The sequence below is a fragment of the Lampris incognitus genome, chromosome 11 (assembly GCF_029633865.1).
Source record: "Lampris incognitus isolate fLamInc1 chromosome 11, fLamInc1.hap2, whole genome shotgun sequence".
Taxonomy (NCBI): domain Eukaryota; kingdom Metazoa; phylum Chordata; class Actinopteri; order Lampriformes; family Lampridae; genus Lampris; species Lampris incognitus.
In genome coordinates this window covers 45,426,770-45,449,980 of record NC_079221.1, presented here as the reverse complement: position 1 = coordinate 45,449,980, position 23,211 = coordinate 45,426,770, and the positions used below count along the sequence as shown (strand labels likewise).

The window sequence follows — 23,211 nt, the reverse complement described above, 5'->3', positions numbered from 1 at the left end:
GGCAACTGTTGGTTCGTGGGTTTGTTCTCGAGACCCAGATGTGTAAAGAATCCCAGGAGCTCCTCAGTCACTGTAATGGTTCGCACCTCTCTCCTCCCTTGTTGGGGTGAGTTTAGCGTCGCTGATGTTGGGAGCTGTATAGATTGCTGCATTGCCCCAGTTAGCGTCTTCCTCGGGGTGGCTCGCCTTATGTAATACAAAAGCCCCCGGTCTGTGTGATATCCTGCCAGACTGTGGCCGAGTGTAGTTCTCTCTTGCCCCAACAGGGCAGCAACTTGCACCGACGGAATATACACTTTGTCGTCTACCTTAATATGCCAGATTTGGGTTTTGCGAGGGTTTTTTTTCCCACACCGAGTCAGAGGAAGCGTTTACATGTGTGTGGTGCATGACATGTGAGTGTATATACAAATGTTTAGAAGACAGAAGCTTATTTATAGTTAAAACATTCTCTCCAGCTTCATTTGTTTCTCTCTCTCTTTCTTTGAATCGACCTTGGTTCCGTGATGGCAGTTTAACTCTTTCGTCCATGTTGATATAAAGTAGTGACTATGATGATGTCATTATTCATTGATACTTTGTTTCTTGTTGAATCAAGAGCTGTTGTAAATTCTCTCTCTCTCTCTTGTCTCTCACTCTCTCTGTCTCGCTCTCTCTCACACTGTCTCTCACTCTCGCTCTCTCACACTGTCTCATGTCTCTCGCTCTCTCTCACACTGTCTCACACTCTGTCTCTCTCTCTGTCTCTCTCACTCTCTCTGTGTCTGTCTGTCTCTCTCGCTCTCTCTTTCACACGCTGTCTCTCTCTCTGTCTCTCTCGCTCTCTCTTTCACACTCTGTCTCTCTCACTCTCTCTGTCTCTCTCTCACGCTCTCTGTGTCTGTCTGTCTCTCTCGCTCTCTCTTTCACACGCTGTCTCTCTCGCTCTCTCTCTCACACTCTGTCTCTCTCTCTGTCTCTCTCTCACTCTCTCTGTGTCTGTCTGTCTCTCTTGCTCTCTCTTTCACACGCTGTCTCTCTCTCTGTCTCTCTCGCTCTCTCTTTCACACTCTGTCTCTCTGTCTCTCTCTCTGTCTCTCTCGCTCTCTCTTTCACACTCTGTCTCTCTCACTCTCTCTGTCTCTCTCTCACTCTCTCTGTCTGTCTGTCTCTCTCGCTCTCTCTTTCACACGCTGTCTCTCTCGCTCTCTCTCTCACACTCTGTCTCTCTCTTTGTCTCTCTCTCACTCTCTGTGTCTGTCTGTCTGTCTCTCTCTCTCTCTCACACTCTGTCTCTCTCTCTGTCTCTCTCTCACTCTCTGTGTCTGTCTGTCTCTCTCGCTCTCTCTTTCACACGCTGTCTCTCTCTCTCTCTCTCTCTCGCTCTCTCTTTCACACGCTGTCTCTCTCTCTGTCTCTCTCGCTCTCTCTTTCACACTCTGTCTCTCTCACTCTCTCTGTCTCTCTCTCACTCTCTCTGTGTCTGTCTGTCTCTCTCGCTCTCTCTCTCACATGCTGTCTCTCTCTCTGTCTCTCTCGATCTCACTGTCATACTCTGTCTCTCTGACTCTCTCCCTGTCTCTGTCTCTCTGTCTCTCTCACACTCTGTCTCTCTCACTCTGTCTCTGTCTCTGTCTCTCTCAGGGCCAGTACCAGACGGCCGTCAGCCCTTCAGTGTTGCCCGACAGTCTCGAGACAGAGCCTCTGTAAGTCTGCTCAGCTGGTCCAGCAGCAGCAGCCTGCTGTCTGCAGTGCAAACCACACAGAGCGACACTGACACGGCGAGCAATGATAACATGACAGACGAGGCAGAACAGTTGCAAGTGGAACAAAGAGGGACTAGTATCCTCTGTGGTAGACCAAGTCCCTTTTTTATCTGAACTCCTGAAAATTAAGCTAGGAGAAAAGCTTGTTGAAGATATACATTCCAGCATAAGGTCCGGTTAAAAGAATTGCTGGTCCCAGTCTCTCCATCTAACCCCTATTCCCTGGAATGACAGTAACTGTAAAAACGTTCACAGTACTAGGTGAATGTAATTTCCACATTCTTTGTTGAAGTCACGTCACTTTATCTTTAATATCGTTGGGAAAACTTGGATACGACAGCTTAAGCTATTGATTTTTTTTTCTCCTATTTGCATGACAGACTTGAGTCCTTATGAGAGAAACAAGAGCTTATTGACTAGATGGGTGTTAAATTACACCATGACATTTTTCCAGCAGCTGTGGTCGTGACTGCTTTTACGCCTCCTCTTTTACTCCTCCTCTACAATAAAAACAGTAATTCTGTTAGAGATAACACCGTGCCGGGTGCATCTTAAATGTCAGGCCATTGTGGTGCACAGTAAACGGAGTGTGGGGCACACGGTGTGCACACTGTACTGTGTAAAGCGATGAGCTGTACTGTACACAGTGATGATGACTTTAATGTATTTCTAATGCACGTTTCAGTGTTAAATCCACTAAGTTCAATTCTAAGACCTCGTTCATCACACCCAGAGGAATACATCAGATCATGTTTTTTATGATGCACTTTAAAGCCACTTTTAATTTGACTCTTTTGTCCGTCTGTGTGTCCTTCATTTCCATACACATGCTCCTCACCCACTGGGACTCTTCTCTGGGCCACCCCAGTGCTCTGCCCATCGCTTGCCACTAACTAAGATCCCCACATGTTCATTACGAGCCGCGGCCGTCTCTGCTCTTCCTCCCCCACGGCCATGCTCTGCCTCCTCCTGCCACTCTTTGGCAGAGGACTTAGATAGGCTCTGTCCGGCTCCAGTAGAGCCGCAAGGCTCCCCTGCAATACACACACCCATGGGCAAGGTAGGTGGAATGGTAGAGCAGCACCAAACGTATAGCTTCAACAGCTTCAGAAGTGTCCAGTAGCCCCCGCATGTACGAGTAGAACCGGACGAGATGAAAAATATTATCATCACCTCGTAATTATCATAGTCATGGGGAGCTTAACTCATGGTCGTTATAATATCACAAACATCTACTTATGCAAGAATACCACATTTAAGAATCCAACTGAGGTTAGCCCGGACTTCTGTGGGGGGGTCACCCCCGGAAATTATTTTTTTACAAACAAGGCACAGTGGCGCAGTGGTTAGCATGGTCGCCTCACAGCGAGAAGGTCCTGGATTCGAGGCCCGGGGTAGTCCGACCTTGGGGGTCGTCCCGGGGCGTCCTCTGTGTGGAGTTTGCATGTTCTCCCCGTGTCTGTGTGGGTTTCCTCCGGGCGCTCCGGTTTCCTGCTACAGTCTAAAGACATGCGGGTCAGGTGAATTGGCCGTACCAAATTGTCCCTAGGTGTGTGTGTGTGTGTGTGTGTGTGTGTGTGTGTGTGTGTGTGTGTGTGTGTGTGTGTGTGTGTGTGTGTGTGTGTGTGTGTGTGTGTGTGTGTGTGTGTGTTGGCCCTGTGATGGCCTGGCGGCCTATCCAGGGTGTCTCCCCACCTGTCGCCCAATGACTGCTGGGATAGGCTCCAGCATCCCCGCGACCCTAAGAGCAGGGTAAGCGGTTTGGATAATGGATGGATGGATGTTAAAATACAATATAAAACCAAAACTAGTTTTCCGTTAATACTCCCTCAAATTGTCTCATTTTGAGAGAAATCTTAGGGAACACATTGTAGTTAGCATCAATTAAGACAAGATTGTGTATCACAGTATGACTATCCTAATATCATCCTGATGCAACACCATTGAAAGACAATATATGATAATATTGCCCAGCCCTGTGTAGGAGTGCTTATTTTTCTTCGTCTGACTGAACACCTCAGTCTTACTACAGCTCCGCTGGCTTCTCTCTCACACACATCTTTCTCTGTCTCTGTGCTTTCACTTCTTTTTATGTTGTGTGTGTGTGAGACAGGACGGTGGGTCACGGAGCCCTGAGAAGAGGTCATCCCTGCCACGCCCTGCTTCCATCTTAAGTCGCCGTGGTCCTCAGGAACAGGAGGAAAGCTCCACTTCCATCACCAGTTCTGGCTCCACTGCTCCACGCAGACCCACATGTAGGCCAGCTCTCAGTTTCTGTGGCGTCATAGTTCATTCCAATACAGATCTTAACGGTATTGATGAAGCATATTAAAGTACATAAGAGCGTAGAATTATCATGTTGAAAAAAATACAGAGAAATAGTAAAGCAAGTGGTCTGATATCTGGACTAGTTAGTGGAGTGGGAGGGTTGGTTAGTTTATCGGACTTGTTTTAAAGGGCCACGGAACGTTGTCACCTTGGCTGTTCCTGTTCATTAGGTTACGGCATGCCGACATGTTTAGTATCAGTATTTCCACTGCAGTGTTTCCAGCCCCACGAAGAGATAACTGTCTTTCTCTCTCTCAACCCACCCTCTGTCTCTTCAGCTGTCTCTTTCTTTGTATCTCTCCCTGACCTCTCTTAAAATTCCTCTCTCACTGTTTTTTTTTCTTTAATGTTTCACTTATGTAACTTGCTCTTCACTGCAGATCTAGATAAACATGGGGAGTTGGAATATCAAAAAATATGCCCTAAATCCGCCAGACCTCCCCTTGGCTTTTTCCTCTTTTTGGCCTTCTTTTCCCTGCTCTACCTAGCTTCAAGCACGCTCACCAGGATCTCATCTTCTTTGCTGTTTCCTCCCCATAGCGTTCCGCACTGAGATGAGGGCAGAGCATAGAACAGGACGGGCCCCTAGCATGACAGGTAGAGGGCATTCTCTCTGTATAACTCTGACTGTTACGTTTTACTTTTAGCCTTTACCTAAAGCTGCTGAGTACTACTACTACTACTACTACTACTACTACTACTACTACTTTCGGCTGCTCCCGTAAGGGGTCACCACAGCGGATCATCCGCTTCCATTTCTTCCTGTCCTCTGCATCTTCCTCTGTCAATGCCAGCCACCTGCATGTCCTCCCTCGCCACATCCATAAACCTCCTCTTTGGCCTCCCTCTTTTCCTCTTCTCTGGCAGCTTCTCCCAATATACCCAGCATCTCTCCTCCACACATGTCCAAACCATCTCAATCTTGTCTCTCTTGGTTTGTCTCCAAACTGTCCAACCTGAGCTGTCCCTCTAATATACTTGTTCCTTATCCTGTCTTTCTTCATCACTCCCAGTGGAAATCTTAGCATCTTCAACTCTGCCACCTCCAGCTCCACCTCCTGTCTTTTCATCAGTGCCACTGTCTCCAAACCATATAACATAGCTGGTCTCACTACCATCTTGTAAACCTTCCCTTTAACTCTTGCTGGTACCCTTCTGTCACAAATCACTCCTGACACTCTTCTCCACCTACTTCACCCTGCCTGCACTTTCTTCTTCGCTTCTGCACTCCCTGTTACTTTAGAGAGTTGACCCCAAGTATTTAAACTCATATGCCTTTGTCACCTCTACTCCTTGCATCCTCACCATTCCGCTGTACTCCCTCTCGTTCACGCATATGTATTCCGTCTTGCTCCTACTGACTTTCATTCCTCTTCTCTCCAGTGCATACCTCCATCTCTCCAGGCTCTCCTCAACCTGCAACCTACTCTCACTACAGATCACAGTGTCATCCGTGAACATCATAGTCCACGGAGACTCCTGCCTGATCTCATCCATCAACCTGTCCATCACCATAGCAAACAAGAAAGGGCTTAGAGCCAATGCTTGATGTAATCCCACCTCCACCTTCAACCCATCTGTCATTCCAACCACACACCTCACCACTGTCACACTGCACTCATACATATCGTCTGTGAATGTTCTCATTCATCCAGGTCATGGTTATCCAAAGGAGTTGAATCAAGTGCAACTGGACTTGGTATATATACGTGAAGACGTTTCGCCTCTCATCCAAGAGGCTTCCTCAGTTCGTGCCTTTCTGACTAGACCAAGCTAGTCTGACTGGCTGGTGATGAGACTCAGAATTTATCCTCTAGGAGTCGTTGTCAGAGCTCATACATACCCTGCACCACTGCTACATATTTCTCTGCCACTCCTGACTTCCTCATACAATACCACACCTCCTTTCTCGGCAACCCGTCATATGCTTTCTCTAAATCCATAAAGACACAATGTGTACCTCCTTCTGGCCTTCTCTATACTTCTCCATCAACATTCTCAAAGCAAACATCACATCTGTAGTGCTCTGTCGTGGCATGAAACCATACTGCTGCTCACTAATCGTCACCTCTTCTCTTAACCTAGCTTCTATTACTCTTTCCCAAGTCTTCATGCTGTGGCTGATCAACTTTATACCTCTGTAGTTGCTACAGTTCTGCACATCACCCTTATTCTTAAAGATCAGTACCAGTATACTTCTTCTCCACTCCTCAGGCATCCTCTCACTTTCCAAGATTGTGTTAAACAATGTAGTTAAAAACTCCACTGCCATCTCTCCTAAACATCTCCATGCCTCCACAAGTATGTCATCTAAACCAACTGCCTTTCCACTCTTCATTCTCTTCATAGCTGCCCTCACTTCCTCCTTGCTAATCCACTGCACTTCCTGATTCACTATTCCCACATCATCCAACCTCTGTCTCTCATTTCCTTCATTCATCAGCCCCTCAGAGTACTCCTTCCACATTCTCAACACACTCTCCTCGCTTGTCAGCACATTTCCATCTCTATCCTTGATCACCCTAACCTGCTGCACATCCTTCCCAGCTCACTTCCTCTGTCTAGCCAATCAGTACAAGTCCTAATGACACACCAAGTACCTTCCTAGCTGTCTCCCTCACTATTTCTGCAGTGGTTGCCCAGCCATCCAGCAACTGTTCACCACCACCCAGTGACTGTCTTACCTCCTCCCTGAGCTCCACACAACAGTCTTCCTTCTTCAACTTCCACCATTTGATCCTTGGCTTTGCCTTCACTCTCTTCCTCTTCTTGGTTTCCAAAGTCATCCTACAGACCACCATCTGATGCTGCCTAGCTACGTTCTCCCCTGTCACCACCTTGCAGTCGCTAATCCCTTTCAGATCGCGCCTCCTGCATAAGATATAGTCCGGCTGTGTGCACTTTCCTCCACTCTTGTATGTCACCCTGTGTTCCTCCCTCTTCTTGAAATATGTATTCACCACAGCCATTTCCATCCTTTTCGCAAAATCTACCACCATCTGTCCTTCCACATTTCTCTCCTTGACACCGTGCATGTCCATCACCTCCTCATTATCACTTCTGTTCCCTTCACCAACATGTCCATTGAAGTCCCCTCCAATCACCACTCTGTCCTCCCTGGGTACACCCTCTAAAAATTCATCCAACTCACTCCAGAATTCTTCTTTCTCTTCCATCCCACACCCAACTTGCGGGGCATATGCGCTGATAACATTCATCAACACACCTTCGATTTCCAGCTTCATACTCATCACTCTGTCCGACACTCTCTTCACCTCCAACACACTCTTGACATACTCTTCCTTCAGAATTATCCCTACCCTATTTCTTCTCCTATCCGCACCATGGCAGAAGAGTTTGAACCCACCTCCGATGCTCCTGGCCTTACTCCCCTTCCACCTGGTCTCTTGCACACAGTATATCTACCTACCTTCTCTCCATCATATCAGCCAACTCTCTCCCTTTACCAGTCATGGTGCCAACATTCAAAGTTCCAACTCTCACCTCCACACTCCTACCCTTCCTCCTATCCCCCTGCCGCTGGACATGCCTTCCCCCTCTCCTCCTTCGCCCAATGGTAGCATAGTTTCCACCGGCACGCTGGTGGCCAACAGTACTGGTGGTAGTCACTGGTAACCTGGGCCTCGACCAATCCGGTATGGAAATCTGATTTATGATCCACATATTTGATTTGGCAAAGATTTTACGCCGGATGCCCTTCCTGATGCAACCTACCCCGTTTATCCGGGCTTGGGACCCGCACTAAGAATGCACTGGCTTGTGCATCCTCAATGGCTGGGTTAAACTTAAAGCTGCTGAATTGTGTGCCCTTATAAACACATTACAAGTTCCCAGGTTTCCATCAACATTCATGTCATGTCATGTCATGTCATGTCAGTATATTGGTTTTGTAAATTAATAGCTACTTTTAGTTTTTCATCCATCCAACATCTGTCTATACCTGTTTAATCTAAAATGGGGTCTCGAGGTGGTAAAGCCTTTCCCTAGCATGCATAGGGTGGAAGGAAGACACCTTGGTCTGGTCATCTTCCTAGTGAAGTATTTATCTAGTATTGAATGTAAAGCTTGCCTCCAACATCCGCAATGATTTATTTATGCATAGCACAATGTGAAATCATCAAATAAATAACAATAGATTAAAGAATTAAGGTGTTTTTAGTTCGTCTCAGTGTCCTTCAGTGTCATTTCTCATCTTGACTAATGTCCCCTTTACCCTGGCCTGGTGTGATTCTACTTTGACCTGGTTCGTACTGTGGGTTGTGACTTCATTTTAAAAAGGCCAACTGAGCCTCATTCATTGTATTCATTTGTTCTCAGTCAACATATTAAACATAGGTTTTTAAATAGTTTCCCATCATATTGAAGCAATAGAGGGAGAAGTGGGAATGCACTTATGTCGGTCTCAAGACTTGTGGCCTCTAGCTGACCTTTCTCAATCCCCTTGTTTCCTCCCCAACAGGTACAGAGTCGGCTCGCTCTCGTTCAGCTCGCAGCGGCCACTCCACACCCCGTACCCCTGGCTCCACAGCCATCACCCCAGGCACCCCGCCCAGTTACTCCACATCCTCGCGGACCCCCGGGACCCCACGCTCCCTCAACCTGATCTCCCAGGAGAGAAAGGTGGCAGTGGTCCGCACTCCGCCCAAGTCCCCTGCCACGACACCCAAGCAGCTACGCATCGTCAACCAGCCTCTGCCCGACTTCAAAAATGTCAAATCCAAGATCGGCTCGACAGAAAACATCAAATACCAACCCAAGGGAGGCCAAGTAAGAGCCCTACCCCTGCAGTCCTTTCTGTCAAACCACAAGCTGATCTTTTCTTTTCCCTCTAATGATTCATTCAAAATTTCTTTTTTCTGTCTTTGTAATGGTCCCAAGATAATGTGTCGCTCGTTTACTCCCCCAGCTCCTCTTTGTGTATTTCTTGTGCTCTTTCTCCACCTCCCCACCTTTGTCCTTGCTCATACACTGCACTCACAGTCTTTCACCCACCAACCCCTGGTCTGTCAGCTAGTTCATGGTTATTATAAGAAGGACAAGCAGAAATTCGCCGCTCATTTTGCAGAGCGCTCTTTAATCGATAAGGATGCACAAGGACAGCTGTTTTGGCGCAGATGTAATTTTGAAATCGTACCCAAATTCTAAGGTGGAGGGCACATAGCCAGTGGGGAATTTGATGTAATGACCCATTTCATTCTAGTCTAGGATCTCCTAATTCTTCATAGATGGCCTTAAGTTGTGAGGCATTGTCACTGGGTGACACATAAAATCCTCTCACTGTCTCACCTGCAACTCAGTAAGGGATGTAGCACACCTATCCAAGGCCACAATTTTAAATACATTAGGTTCAGCTCTTGGAGCTTTTGTAAAATTTGGAGCCAGTAAACGAAATCTGCATTTCAAATCGCATTTTCTGTTGCCTTGAAACTCTGCCTAAATGAGTCTTTGACTGAAGCGTCGGCACCGCATTGTCACAGATGTCTCATTCCGGCACGAGTCTCAGCGCTGAAGCACCAGAGTGTTGCGGCGGAAAAAGCTATGATAGAATCAGCAGCGTGTCTGCATAGATCAATTGATGACCTGATTAGGGGCCTTAGTGTGTTCACTGACATCTTTATGACTTGCCCAAGCCTTTATGACTTGCTTGTGCTGTGCAGCCAGCCACAAAACCTCCAACAATCCTCCAAATGCCAGCCTGTCAGCTGCTGAAGATATGGGACATAGGAGTGGAGGTGGAGGGGTGGTTGTGCGTCTGCTTGGGTTTGTGTGTGGTTATGTGTCTGTGTATGTGTGTCAGGGGCCCAATCTATTCTGCTATTGATACTCTCAATGTGTGTAAATGTCTTTGGCAGTAGAGATGTCTGTTGGAAAAAGCAGTGACAGCTGGCAATGCAGGTAAGGGGACTAACACACACCTAGGGACAATTCGGTATGGCCGATTCACCTGACCTACATGTCTTTGGACCCACTACACTCAAACGTGTCGGCACAAGCTTATCTCTTCCAATGCCGTTCGCTTGGGCAAAGCAATCAAAACGCTCTCCATAGGAGCTCCATCGCTCTGTAGGGCTGATGTTACTCACCATCCCCATCATTTAGCTGTGTTAGCAAGTTACTGTCCGTTGCACTCACTCCCGTTAGTTTTACTGTACTCATGACTCCTCTTTTTCACCACCACCTTGTCGTCGACCCTGTGATGGTCTGGCGGCCTGTCCAGAGTGTCTCCCCTCCTGCCACCCAATGACTGCTGGGATAGGCTGCAGCATCCCCGTGACCCTGAGGGCAGGATAAGCGGTTTGGATAATGGATGCAGTGGATGGATGGGACAAACACTCACAGGAGGCTGCTAACAAGACGTGTGATGTTTCCCTGGAAACATACTGGATAAAATTCTACTGGCTTATTCTCAGGGTTGCTCATCTTAGCCTCATCATGCATTTCCTGTACATTTGCAAAAGATTGCTTTAACAGTGCTACTCTTAGAGTCCCCACCAAGTGAGAAAGTCTTTTTCACTTGATTTTTTTTCCCGGCTGCTGAAGTGGTTTATGTTTTACAACGAATCCGGGGCAAGTTGTAATCAGAGTTATTCTGGTAATTCTTTGTGCATGTGTGTGCATGAGAGTGGGTGTTTTTTCAGTCACTCTGTTTTGCATCGGGCATCTAAAGCAGCTCAGGTCTCATATCTGCCCAAAGTAACTAATCGCTCCACTAATGCTCAGTGTCGCCTACCTCCCTCCGCCCCCCTTTTCACCCAACTACTCTTTAACAACCAGCCGCCTTGAGGGCCAATTAAAATTTAACCCTCGTCTTCAGGCAGTGATCTACCTCTCTGACTTGGTGACTCAAGAGATTTTAAAGAAACATGAATGTTGGAGGAAACAAATTACTACATGTCAAGATGAAACACACGACCTAAATGCCCCGATTTATGTCTCTTGTAGATTCAAGAGAGCACTTTGGAGAAGGATGAATACTTCTGCTCCTGACAATTGTAGAGAAAGTTAAAAAGAGAGGAGTCCTGATCTGCGAAAGCATAAGTGCTTTGTTTGTTCTGGACTCATGTATCATTCATATCTTAAGATTCTTTGTTAGTCGTTTAATTATGTCTGCTTTGTGGTAAATTCTGTGTGTTGTCAGCAATATATCATTATAAGAGACGGTATATGTTACTTCCTGTATCCGAATGGATGTGTATTTGTTTGTTGATGACAAAGCTCTGTTTCTACTATGGTTTCTTTGAGCCTGGAGTCCCAACCGTGGTTGTATTCCTGCTGTTGTCAAATGTTAACCAACTTGAACCCGGGCTGCTGCCTGGTGTGTGTGTGTACTACTCGACTGTTGTAGTGTTGGTTTTGAGAAAGCCACTAGAACGACCGGGATGTCACTCCTACCTAAAACGACCATGGGTGGTCAAAATGACGGCCTGTTTTTAAACTCTATATTCTGTCAAGATAAATACCCAATTGAAATATTAATGCATTGCATGTGTTAGTATGTGTGTTAAGAAACTAAGTAACACCAAAATTAAAATTTTAACAACTTGAATACTGTTTTCAAACAGTTTAAACTTCAGAGAGACATGGTCGAACTTGAATAGGAAAATTGAAAAAGTGCAAATATTAACTGAAAAACAAAATGGAAAACATATATTGCTAATCTAACAAATGTAACAAGGCCTATAAAACGTGAAATGTAAAAAAAAGAACTGAAAATAAATATTGAAACAGCCCCAAACAACAACCGAACTTAAAAACTACTAGAACGACCGTGACCGCCCACGGTTTTAAACTCTGTATTCTGTCAAGATGAATACACAGCTGAGATATTAATGCATTACATGTGTTAGTATGTCTGTTAAGAAACTAACTGACACCAAAATTAACATTTTAACAACTTTAATGCTACTTTTCAAACAATTTAAAATGGCCACCGTCCAACGCCTGTAAATACTGCAACGCCTCGGTGGTCGTCATGGTGCGTCTGTAACGGCGTCTGTACCCAGACATGTTGGCAATAATCAAAAATCAAGTTTAGACTATTTCTCTCCACTGGAGGACGCTAGTGTGTGTCTAGGACAGAGCGATGAACTTCACGAAGGAAATGACGCGACCAGCACACGTCATAAATAGTGACATGACGCGCAAATTACACGCAGCCATTTTGACCGCTCATGGTTGTTTTAGGTTCTGAAACTCATTTTAATGCAAATATATGCAAATTTAGGAGCATTCCGGTCTGTATCCTTTTTTTTTTTCCTGCAAAGTTATTAAACTTTGAAAACCGTCAAAATGACCTCCTTGGTCGTTCTAGTCGGTACACATCCATGGTGAACTAAATCCCAGTTTAACATTGTCGCTTATTGAACCACACATCTCTCACCTTGGGTGGAGCACATAAGCTGGGAAAGGAAAGGGGAGGCGTAAGGATGAGAGAGGGACAAGCTTCGCACACATCCACAGTTTTCAAATCGGAATAAGGATAAAGAATAGAGGCATCAATAACGAAGAGGGCTTTCTTGATAACATTCCCCTGTTGCATAACAACAACTTTATTTAGAATGGAAATCGGTCTAACTTTATTAAGGGGTGAGACTATTAGTATATTTAGAGTGACGCTGATGGTCGTGCAGCAACCATTTAAGAAATCTCGTGGCATTCAGTAATTTTTCTGTTCGTTGGTACGATGGAAAGAGATGTGCAGACGGCAACGAGTCTACAATGAGTACAGTTAGTAGTGACAGCTGCCACCATATTTGCTCCTTCTCAGATCACAGGGTTACATAGCAAGAAATAAAGAGGCCAGGTCTATGTATGTGAGCATGTGACCCGCTAACCCTTTCCCCGTCTTCTTGTGTGCCTCTGTAATTGGAAAACTTCTGAGCCGCCCCCGTCTAGCAATTACACCACTCAGAAAGCCCCTTTAGTTGTGAAGAGCGTCGCTCCATGTAACCCCCTTGTAGCCAGCCCCACCCAGCCCCATCCAGCCCCACCCAGCCCACTGGGAGATTGCTTTTTTTTTGTACTGACCTCTCCAATGATTGTGCTCACAGAAGAGCAGAGGCCAAACTATAATAACAGAGGCCAAACGCAGAACCTGGTGGATCTGGAGATCGGTGCTACGCCTCATCTCCATTACGTTATGTCTGTCAGCCGCACACAGTGTGACATGGACCAAAGACCCTCTGGTATAGCTCCTCACCGTCTGCTTTGGCACTGTGTCTGCAATCACTCTTGACTCTAGACTACCTCACTTACACCACCCACTGTATACATGATGCATGCACTTGCAGATGTATACATGCGCACACACACAAAGTGCAGGATTTCATGCTCCGACGCTGCCTTTAATTTCTTAGTGGAACTATAAGAGTTATTTCAAAAGGTCATTTTCATTCTCATTAACACTAAGGGCCACATGAGTTAGTTGCATCGCTGAACATTTTGTCAACATCATTTCATCATAGTCTTCCTGATGTGTTATTCTTGTCTTTTCATAACAAGTTCTCCTCTCCATCCTCCATTTAAGAGCTCCATATTATTTCTGTATTTCTCCATAGATTCAGATTTTAAACAAGAAGCTGGACTTCAGTCACATTCAGTCAAAATGCGGCTCCAAGGATAATCTGAGGCACTCTCCCCGCGGAGGCAATGTATGTACCCTTCTACCTACACCCTCTTCCTCCTCTCCGGCTCACTGCGTTGAGGAGATGGGTTGAGGTTGTTTTAATCTTTAATCGAGAAAAAAAAAACCAAAAAAAAAACACCTCTACGATTGACTGGCGTATTCCTACTGTGTCCGACATGAATGCAGTTCCCTTTTTCACCAGCTGTCCTCGCACTTGGCGCAAGCTGCTGTGTGTGCATGGGGGTTAAATAGCCAACAGGGTGATGCCTCATACCGCTCATCCTAAATGCTTTCTCTCCCTCTCCCTGTAGTCTGTATCTCATCCTTCGACCCTAGTTTGAAGGTAGCAAAGGTGACTTTTAAAGGATAGGTTTTGGATTTTGGGCCTGTACATTGCATAATATTTTACTCATTTACACTGCTGCCAACAGCCTGCAGGAAAATACTGCAGTGTGCTACTAATCTCAAGAAATGACAGTGGAAGATAGTAATTAGTCCTTAATTGGCTCCTCTAATGGACTTGGTCTGTTTCTCATTTAATCTTGGACTGCTTTCATAACATATCACCATGTATTAATAGAAGCAGAAATAATAGCGACAGCATTGTTCTATTCTCAGTATTCAGCATTCCCCTTTGCCAGGGTTGTAGTCCAGACTGTCTCAACTGAGACCATGACAAGTCCAGTCCCAGCCAAGATCAAGGCAATAACAAGAATTTTAGTGGTTAAGACTCAAAACAAGACTGAGACTGAAACTGGTGGAGACTAAATTTGAGACCAGTACGGGCATCCCCACAGACACAATTGGCCGTGTCTGTGGGTGGGAAGCCAGGACACATACCCTGTAGACATGTGTCCTGGTTGCTGCACTAGCACCTCCTCTGGTCGGTCAGGGCGCTGTTCGGGGGGAGGGGGGAACTGGGGGGAATAGCGCAATCCTCCCATGCGCTACGTCCCCCCGGCGAAACTCCTCACTGTCGGGTGAAAAGAAGCGGCTGGCGACTCCACATGTATCGGAGGAGGCATGTGGTAGTCTGCAGCCCTCCCCAGATCGGCAGAGCGGGTGGAGCAGCGACCGGGACGGCTCGGAAGAGTGGGGTAATTGGCCAAGTACAATTGGGGAGAAAAAGGGGGGGGGGGGAATTAAAAGAATATACTTGGATGTTTTATAGTGTAGGTACATGAACATAAGTCTATATTCCACTCAAAATCAGGCTTTACTGAGGCAGGATACTCACACTCACATTGTCTCGAGTAATTATCTTTATACAACTGTTTTCTTTTCACCAAACAATGTATTGATAACTTCTTACCGAGCTGAAATTTCCTAATTTCTTATTTATTTCTCGAAAAAAACCCAACAAACCTAGGATACTTTGCCTCCTGAATAACTTACGTGAACAAAACTGAAGTTTCCTCTTCTTGTGAGTCACCAAGCTGTGTTATATATATATATATATATATATATATATATATATATATATATATATATATATATATATATATATATATATATATATATATATATATACTCAGTATCTGGGTTATATATACATCCATACTCAATGCCATACATACATCTGGATGTTTTTTATCCCGTCAATGCCTGTGCGTTCTTAATCGATTTTAACTATTAACTATAAATCAGTTGTATTTTCTTATTTCTTAGATGGACTGCTATATTGTTTCAAAATCTTTTTGATCCCAGGGAAAAGAAAAGTCATGTCATGTTCAAGCTAGCAAATCATAGTTCTGCAAGAGTAAGTGGTAAAAAAGAGGTGTACCAGGGGGAGTTGATTGAAGTGGCTCTTGGGGTGAAAGTGTTTTGTTCGGCAGCCACATGTCATTAACTGTGGCTCTCTGGAAGTTACATTCACTGTAAAAGTCCACTTTAAATCACATGTTTTATGAATTTCTTCCCTTTCTAACCCTTCCAATCTTCTCAGACATCTTCGACCTAATCCTTCAGATTTTCTTTCCAGCAAAATTTGTGTTCTGTTTTTTTTTTCCATCCAGTATGTTTCCTTATGTCAGTAATGTTGCTGTAAAAGATGTATTTTAGGATGTGTTAATTTTTTGGCTGCCACAGCTTGGCTTTGTTTGTGTCTTGCTCCTGCTTTGTCTCCTACAGAAAAGGCCTGACCACAGTGACACACCTTTGTATTTTAGTAACCCTATTTAATCCTTGTCAGCTCTGCAGTGAGTCCTTCTGTGAGTCTGGAACATGCCAGTGCTCAGCCCTGTTAGTGCAGCAGCTCCGTGGAGTAAGGATGGACCACCACACTGGTAGCTCAGCTAGAATGAGACAACTCCATGGGGCACATAGGGACATGAGGAGAACAAACCTGACAAATCATTTGTGCTGTCAGAACTAACTGATTATAGCCATTGAATGATATTTGTTCAGAGCAAACAGGCAACCACCACGGCTAATTTTGGTGATGTGGCAGAATGCCTAAAAAAAAATGTTTTTACTACTTTATCTCAGTAATATATTTCAGTACCTCGGGGTCTTGTACACATGTGAGGGTAGGATGGAGCAGGAGATTGACAGGCGGATTGGTGCAGCATCAGCAGTAATGCAGACGTTGTACGGGACCGTTGTGGTGAAGAGGGAGCTGAGCCGGAAGGCAAAGCTCTCCATTTACCAGTCAATTTTCGTTCCAACCCTCACCTATGGTCATGAGCTTTGGGTAGTGACCGAAGGGGTGAGATCGCGGATACAAGCAGCTGAAATGAGTTTCCTCCGTAGGGTGTCTGGGCTCAGCCTTAGAGATAGGGTGAGGAGCTCAGACATCCAGAGGGAACTCGGAGTAGAGTCGCTGCTCCTTCGCATCAAAAGGAGCCAGTTGAAGTGGTCCGGGCATCTGATTAGGGTACCTCCTGGGCGCCTCCCTTTGGAGGTTTTCTGGACACGTCCAACTGGGAGGAGACCCCGGGGTAGACCCAGAACTCGCTGGAGGGACTACATGTCCAATCTGGCCTGGGAACGCCTTGGGATCCCCCAGGAGGAGCTGGAGGGCGTTGCTGGGGAGAGGGACGTCTGGACTGGAGTGCCCTACTTAGCTTGCTGCCACCGCCACCCGACCCCGGAGAAGCAGCTGATGATGAGATGAGATGAGTATTACATTTGTAGTTTTTGCCATCATGCATGCTGACTGTGATATTTTACTCATCGGCTTCATTTTGGATATTACAGACACGGGACCATCACTAGACACAGCTTTACAATGGTGTCTTAGAGGACAACTGTACGCAAGTATTAAACTTGTCCTTTCCAGAAAAAAACAAACAAACTGTAGCGTCTTCAACTGTGTTTGTGCTAGTTGGATGGTGTATCGATGGTTAGTACTACCTAGGGGTAAGTATATGCCACATTCGTTTTTGCCCAGAGGTGGGATGTCAGAAGTTGGGACACGTCATTACCGACATCCTTGCGTTCGAGCTACCAGGCGGGGAAAAACATGGAGGCCCGCAAAGCTTTGTGTATTATTCATGCTGAGCACCAGAAGCTGCAGAGCTATTTCCTCCATATGGAAGAAGACCTCGAGGAGAAGGCCGTTATCGTTGCCAACGAGCATTTTCAAGTTAGTGACCTTGTGGTTAGCGATAGGTTAACCTTTTAAAGCCACTAATAACAACTAATATTTAATTTTATATGTTTAACCGCCTATTGTATATGGTATCTTTATTGATCTAAAAGTATACCATGCTGAAAATCAAACAAAGGTGTTTTTAAGAGCATGCAATCTTGTAAAGATTGATAAAGATTAAAATGATTTTACCATTGACACTGTGGGCAGCCATGTTGATGTGACGTCATATAATTCCGTGTCGTGAACTGGGGGTTGAGAAAAGCAACCCGAGTTCACGACTAGGAATTCGGCGAGCTCACGTGCCGTTTTATTTGATTTTTCCTAGTGGGAACTAGGAATCCCGACCTCCGAGTTAATAGGCTGCTCATTCCTGCTTATTGAACCAGGAAGTAGATCAACAATGTCGTCAGCCATTGATAATATTGGACTTTTCGGGAAATAACTTGTAACTTTTGCTGTCAAATAGACCTGTTGATACGTGTCTGATGCTGATGTTCCGTTGCCTCATAGCACTCCATTGTAAAGCTGTGTCCAGCATTGGTCCCCTATCCAAAATCTCCAAAACGAAATCAGGAGGCAATATGATATCGTAACTGGCAAGAACTGCACGATGGCAAGAACTACAAAAACAGTACCCAGGGTGTAAAAACACTGAATTATCCCTTGAGGCATTTCCATATTGGCTTCCAGTATCAGCCGTGCTGGTTCCTGTTTGCTCTCGAGGGGTCTGATTGCAGCCACGACAAGGTGTGCCTGTCTTGGGAGGACAGGAAGACCCACCAATTTGATTGGCTCTTATGTCAAGAAAGATCAGATTGCAGCCCCAGTGGGAAGTTCCCGTCCTGCCATCAACCTGTGCCTTCCTATAAAGGAGCAACAGCAGAACATGGATTGTAATGCTTACCAACTGGCCTCCCAGATCCTTACCCTGACCTTAACGCACCAAAACCATACCTAAACCTAACCATCGCTAATCTAAAACCTAAATTTAATCATTTCTGGCCTTATAACTAACCCTAACCCATCGCTAATCTAATACCTAAACTTAACCATTCAATAATAAAAATGAATTACATTTATGTAGTACCTTATCTGGACAACCAAAGAGCTTTGCATTGAAGGGGGAAACTCACCTCAACCACCACCCACCTGGGTGATGCACAGCAGCCATTTTGCACCAGAACGCTCACCACACATCAGCCTGAGGTGGAGAGGGAGGAATCATCGAGGGAATTACACAGGGGGATGATTAGGTGGAGAGAGCCAGGTTGGGAATTTTGCCAGGGCACCGGGGAACCCCCTACTCTTTGTGATAAGTGCCATGGGATCTTCAGTGACCACAGTGAGTCAGGACCTCGGTTTAACATCTCATCTGAAGGACGGCATCTCTTACAGCACAGTGTCCCCGAACAACCTCGGGGTTCGAACACAGGACCTTCTTGCTGTGAGGTGGCAGCGCTAACCACTGGACCACTGTGCTCCCCAGTAACCTTATACCTTAACTTAACCATCTGTAAACTAAAACCTAAATTTAACCATTTCTGACCTAATGTCTAAACTTAACTACACTCACAAAAGAATGGATGCAAATTGCCATTCCTAGAAAGAAGAGGACAGAAGTGATCAGTTAGCATTCCTGTCCTCCCAGCATGAGAATTCCACGCCAAGACAGGAATGCCCCGACTTGGCTGCAATTAGACCTTACTGGCTTGCTCTGAAAAGCTGGAATTATCCTTCAATGTGCATTTCCTCTAATGGCCGCTAGACGCTAGCGCCAAAAAGTGCCTGGTTTGTATGGAAGTCGTTGGGGAAAACCATGTTTTCTCTAGAAATACAAGGTCAATACATTTTTTTCCACAAGAAGTTTGGGATCTCAGCAGCGAATTTCCTTTCTTCTGTTTAGGAGGGAAAGATTATTGCCCCCTTAAGAGGATATAAAGGCTTAAAGATCAGTATGTTTGGGGACATGGTTGCCTTGATTGACATGTGGCATGATTGACAGGTTTGCTCATGCATCTGAAGTGGGTCCCAAGATGATGACGAGCTCAAACACAAACTCATGGCCTCAAAAAAAGGTTCTTCGGAAGCCTATGACTGACATCACAGACGCTACATCCATGTTGTGGTACAGTCTGTATTTCAGAGTGACAGTGACAACCATGGGGCCAAACAGAACTGCTAGCACTGTGGCTAAGCATATTCAGATGTACAGCGACCTTAAGATACATGTTTTGAAAAGTGGCGAGATAGAAAATGGTCAATAGGAGAGTAAATTAAAAAAAAAAAAACTCCTCCACTCCCTCTCTAACTTCCGCCCCTGCAGGTTCTCATCCCCAGCGTTAAGTTGGACTATAGCCATGTTCAGTCTAGGTGTGGCTCCCTGGACAGGAGGGGCTTTTCAGCAGGAGGTGGAAACGTGAGTCTTGCAGCATAACGCCATTGTTTCCCTGTTGCCTCAGTGGTTTTTTTTTTTTCCTGTGTTGTCTCAGTGTTGTGTTGTCTCAGTGCTGTCTTTTCCACTTCCTCCTTGCTGTGTCATTTACTGTACCTCGTTCAGAACCAGTGGCTGCTTTGATTTGACACCTCCTCTCACTAGCAGGGGTTTGTGTCCTGGGAGGGGAGGGAACAGGCCTTAATGTTGCCCCCCCCCCAGCACAGAACAACATGCAGGATATATTGAATATGGATCAGTGGATTGATTGATGCAGCACAGTCACAGCAAGAAGGTCCCGGGTTCGAGCCCCGGGATAGTCCAACCTTGGGGGTGGTCCCGGGTCGTCCTCTGTGTGGAGTTTGCATGTTTTCCCTGTGTCTGTGTGGGTTTCCTCCGGGTTCTCTGGTTTTGTCCCACAGTCCAAAAGACATGTTGGGCAGGTGAATTGGTCATGTTAAATTGTCCCTAGGTGTGAATATGTGTGTGTGTGTGTATGTGTGTTGGCCCTGTGATGGCCTGGCGGCCTGTCCAAGGTGTCTCCCCGTCTGCCGCCCAATGACTGCTGGGATAGACTCCAGCATCTCCGGGACCCTGAGAACAGGATAAGTGGTTTGGATAATGGATGGATGGATGGATTGAGGATTTGATTACTTAGGGAAATAAGCCAACCTAGAGCCTGTTGTCCACTCTCACTGACACAAATCCTTCCCCCCCCCCCATTTTTTTTCTTTTTCTGTCTTTAAATTCTCATACTTCACTGCTAGCGCTATGCATGGATGAGGGACCATGTGCTGTGTGTCAGTCCAAAAGCTGACTGAACAACAAGGCCCTGGGGATCCTTTTGGATCAGCGGGCTCAAGGCACTTAGTCTCTACTTGCAGTGTCATGGGTCCAACTCTGGTTCTGTGTTGTTTGTCATCCTCACTTTTCCACTCACTCTTACATTTCTTGTCTTTTGCCACTAAAGCTATCGAATAAAATAGAAATGGCTTCAGAAATGAACAGCGATGCTAAAGATTACAAGAGATACACCAGGTTTTGACTGGAAACCGGTGTCTCCCGCTGACTCAGCTCAGTGGATGTGGTGTATCTGTTGTGGCGCTGTGAGTTTTCTTTCCACCTGTATTCTCTTTGCTGTCTCAGTGAGCCACACTCGACTCTCCGCACATCTCTGTGGTTCTCTATTCTCTCTCTTCAGATCCCCCCTGGATATGTCACTACCACATACCAATGCCTTCTAGGGACTGTTCACGAAAGGAGAACGGTGTATATACGATAGCTTTTGTTTCTGTGCCAGAATATCCAGAATGGCTAGCTGTGATGTGCAGCCTTAGACTCAACACACACACACACACACGCACACACAAACAGCGGGCAGGTTTTTGTAGAGCATGTTAAAGCTGTTTGTAATAGTCTGACATGTGGCTCTTCCGGGCTGCTGTACTTGCCACGTGGTAGCACCTTTTTGAGATTAAAGAGGCAGACAGTAACCATTGGTTTGTGGCCAACCACATTTGTATTAACACTCAAACTATTGTTTTTCCTCTAACAACATTCGTACCAGAGTGCAGTATGAATATGCCATGTCATTACCCATAATCCTCTGTCACTAGCTTATCAGCGGATAATAGCGGCCCTTTGCTTTTTGACGCTCTCTGTAAGCTCCTGAGAAGAGGTCACTTTGAATGTATGACTTGTCTTGTGAACTATTCCGTTTGACCGTGCACCCCCTCAACAGGTGCAAATCCAGAATAAGAAGATTGACCTGAGTCATGTGACATCCAAATGTGGATCCCTAGACAACATCCGCCATCGGCCAGGTAATGGTGGAGTTCTACAAGACCCAGAGGTTCAGGGTAGAACCAGCAGCGGGACTTGAAAACACAAGGGGGCAACATAACAAACGAGACATTAAAAGCGAGCAAACAGTTAGAGACACCGAATGAGAGTTTTTGCACACTGGACATGCTTGATGGGTGTCCAGGTAGCGTAGCGGTCTATTCCACTGCCTACCAACACGGGGATCGCCGGTTCGAATCCCCGTGACGCCTCCGGCTTGGTCGGGCGTCCCTACAGACACAATTGGCCTTGTCTGCGGATGGGAAGCCGGATGTGGGTGTGTGTCCTGGTCGCTGCACTGGCACCTCCTCCGGTCGGTCGGGGCGCCTGTTCGGGGAGGAGGGGGGAATAGCGTGATCCTCCCACATGCTACGTCCCCCTGGTGAAACTCCTCACTGTCAGGTGAAGAGAAGTGGCTGGTGACTCCACATGTATCGGAGGAGGCATGTGGTAGTCTACAGCCCTCCCCGGATCAGCAGATAGGGGGGAGCAGCGACCGGGACGGCTCAGAAGAGTGGGTTAATTGGCCGGATACAATCGGGGGAGAAAAGGTAATGGGGGGGGGGGTGCTCGATGCTTCCAGAAGACTCACTGTTCAGCTCCTCTCTCCTCTCAGACGGAGTCACGGAAAGATTTGTTGACTGTATCAAATCCTGAGGCGCCCTCTGCTGGTCGCAGCCAATCACTGTTTTTAGAGACACTTGAGCTCCACCGTGACTTTACATTTTGCAGCGTCTCATGTTCTTCAGCTCTGCCTTGTAACAAATATACAGCTAGTAGCACTCAACTTTCACTGCAGTTCTCCACCCGAGCAGTTGGCGGAGGTCAGTCGCTCCTATCCAGCGGTATTTAGGTGATAGTGGAGTCAAGAATTCATTTCATAACTTTCCACCATCCCTCCACTTTAACATTTAGACTTGTGTTTTAGCAGCTATATGAATAGATATATGGGGATGTAATAGTTGGAGTGAGTTTTATGAAAGTTTACCCCTTCTTTTCACGGCCCTTTTTTTCAGCGTTGTTCCGAATAACTTAACAAAACTGCAGTGTGTGAAGGTACTTTTCACTCCACCCTAACAGTATTTGTACTGTGCCCTTCATCCTTTCTTCTCAGGGGGTGGTAACGTGCGTATAGAGAGCGTAAAGTTGGACTTCAAAGACAAGGCCCAGGCCAAGGTGGGTTCCCTGGATAACGCACATCACACACCCGGTGGAGGCCGTGTCCTGGTAAGTGTCGCCTCATGTACAGCGCCATGCGGCCCGCATCATTTCCTGTCTCTCAATACACGACCTAACCGCCCATGAGGTTAGTAAGGCGTACGCTCTCACCGCCAAATGAAACCTGAAGACAGTACATTGTCTCCTCTCTGACCTCCCCTGTCGCACCTCCTGCCTCCTTTAGATTGAGAGCCACAGGCTGACGTTCCGTGACAACGCCAAGGCGCGGGTCGACCACGGAGCCGAAATCGTCACCCAGTCCCCAGAGATGTCTGGCTCGGTGTCTCCTCACCGTCATCGCGACAGCCAGCTGTCCTCCTCTGGGAGCTTGAACATGCTGGAGTCCCCCCAGCTGGCCACTCTGGCTGAGGATGTCACTGCAGCCCTGGCCAAGCAGGGCTTGTGA

The 23,211-nt window shown here is 46.3% G+C and overlaps 1 protein-coding gene across 1 annotated transcript in view; it reads left to right on the top strand.

The window, feature by feature from the left end:
- The window catches only part of map2 (microtubule-associated protein 2), a 61,374-nt gene extending 38,163 nt beyond the window's left edge, over positions 1 to 23,211 (top strand). The window contains exons 10-18 of the mRNA XM_056289355.1: positions 1,624 to 1,685; positions 3,859 to 4,000; positions 4,614 to 4,670; positions 8,554 to 8,861; positions 13,652 to 13,744; positions 19,638 to 19,730; positions 21,487 to 21,568; positions 22,702 to 22,814; positions 22,990 to 23,211. Of these exons, the coding sequence (XP_056145330.1) occupies positions 1,624 to 1,685; positions 3,859 to 4,000; positions 4,614 to 4,670; positions 8,554 to 8,861; positions 13,652 to 13,744; positions 19,638 to 19,730; positions 21,487 to 21,568; positions 22,702 to 22,814; positions 22,990 to 23,211 (1,172 nt within the window). The remainder of the gene's footprint in view (positions 1 to 1,623; positions 1,686 to 3,858; positions 4,001 to 4,613; positions 4,671 to 8,553; positions 8,862 to 13,651; positions 13,745 to 19,637; positions 19,731 to 21,486; positions 21,569 to 22,701; positions 22,815 to 22,989) is intronic.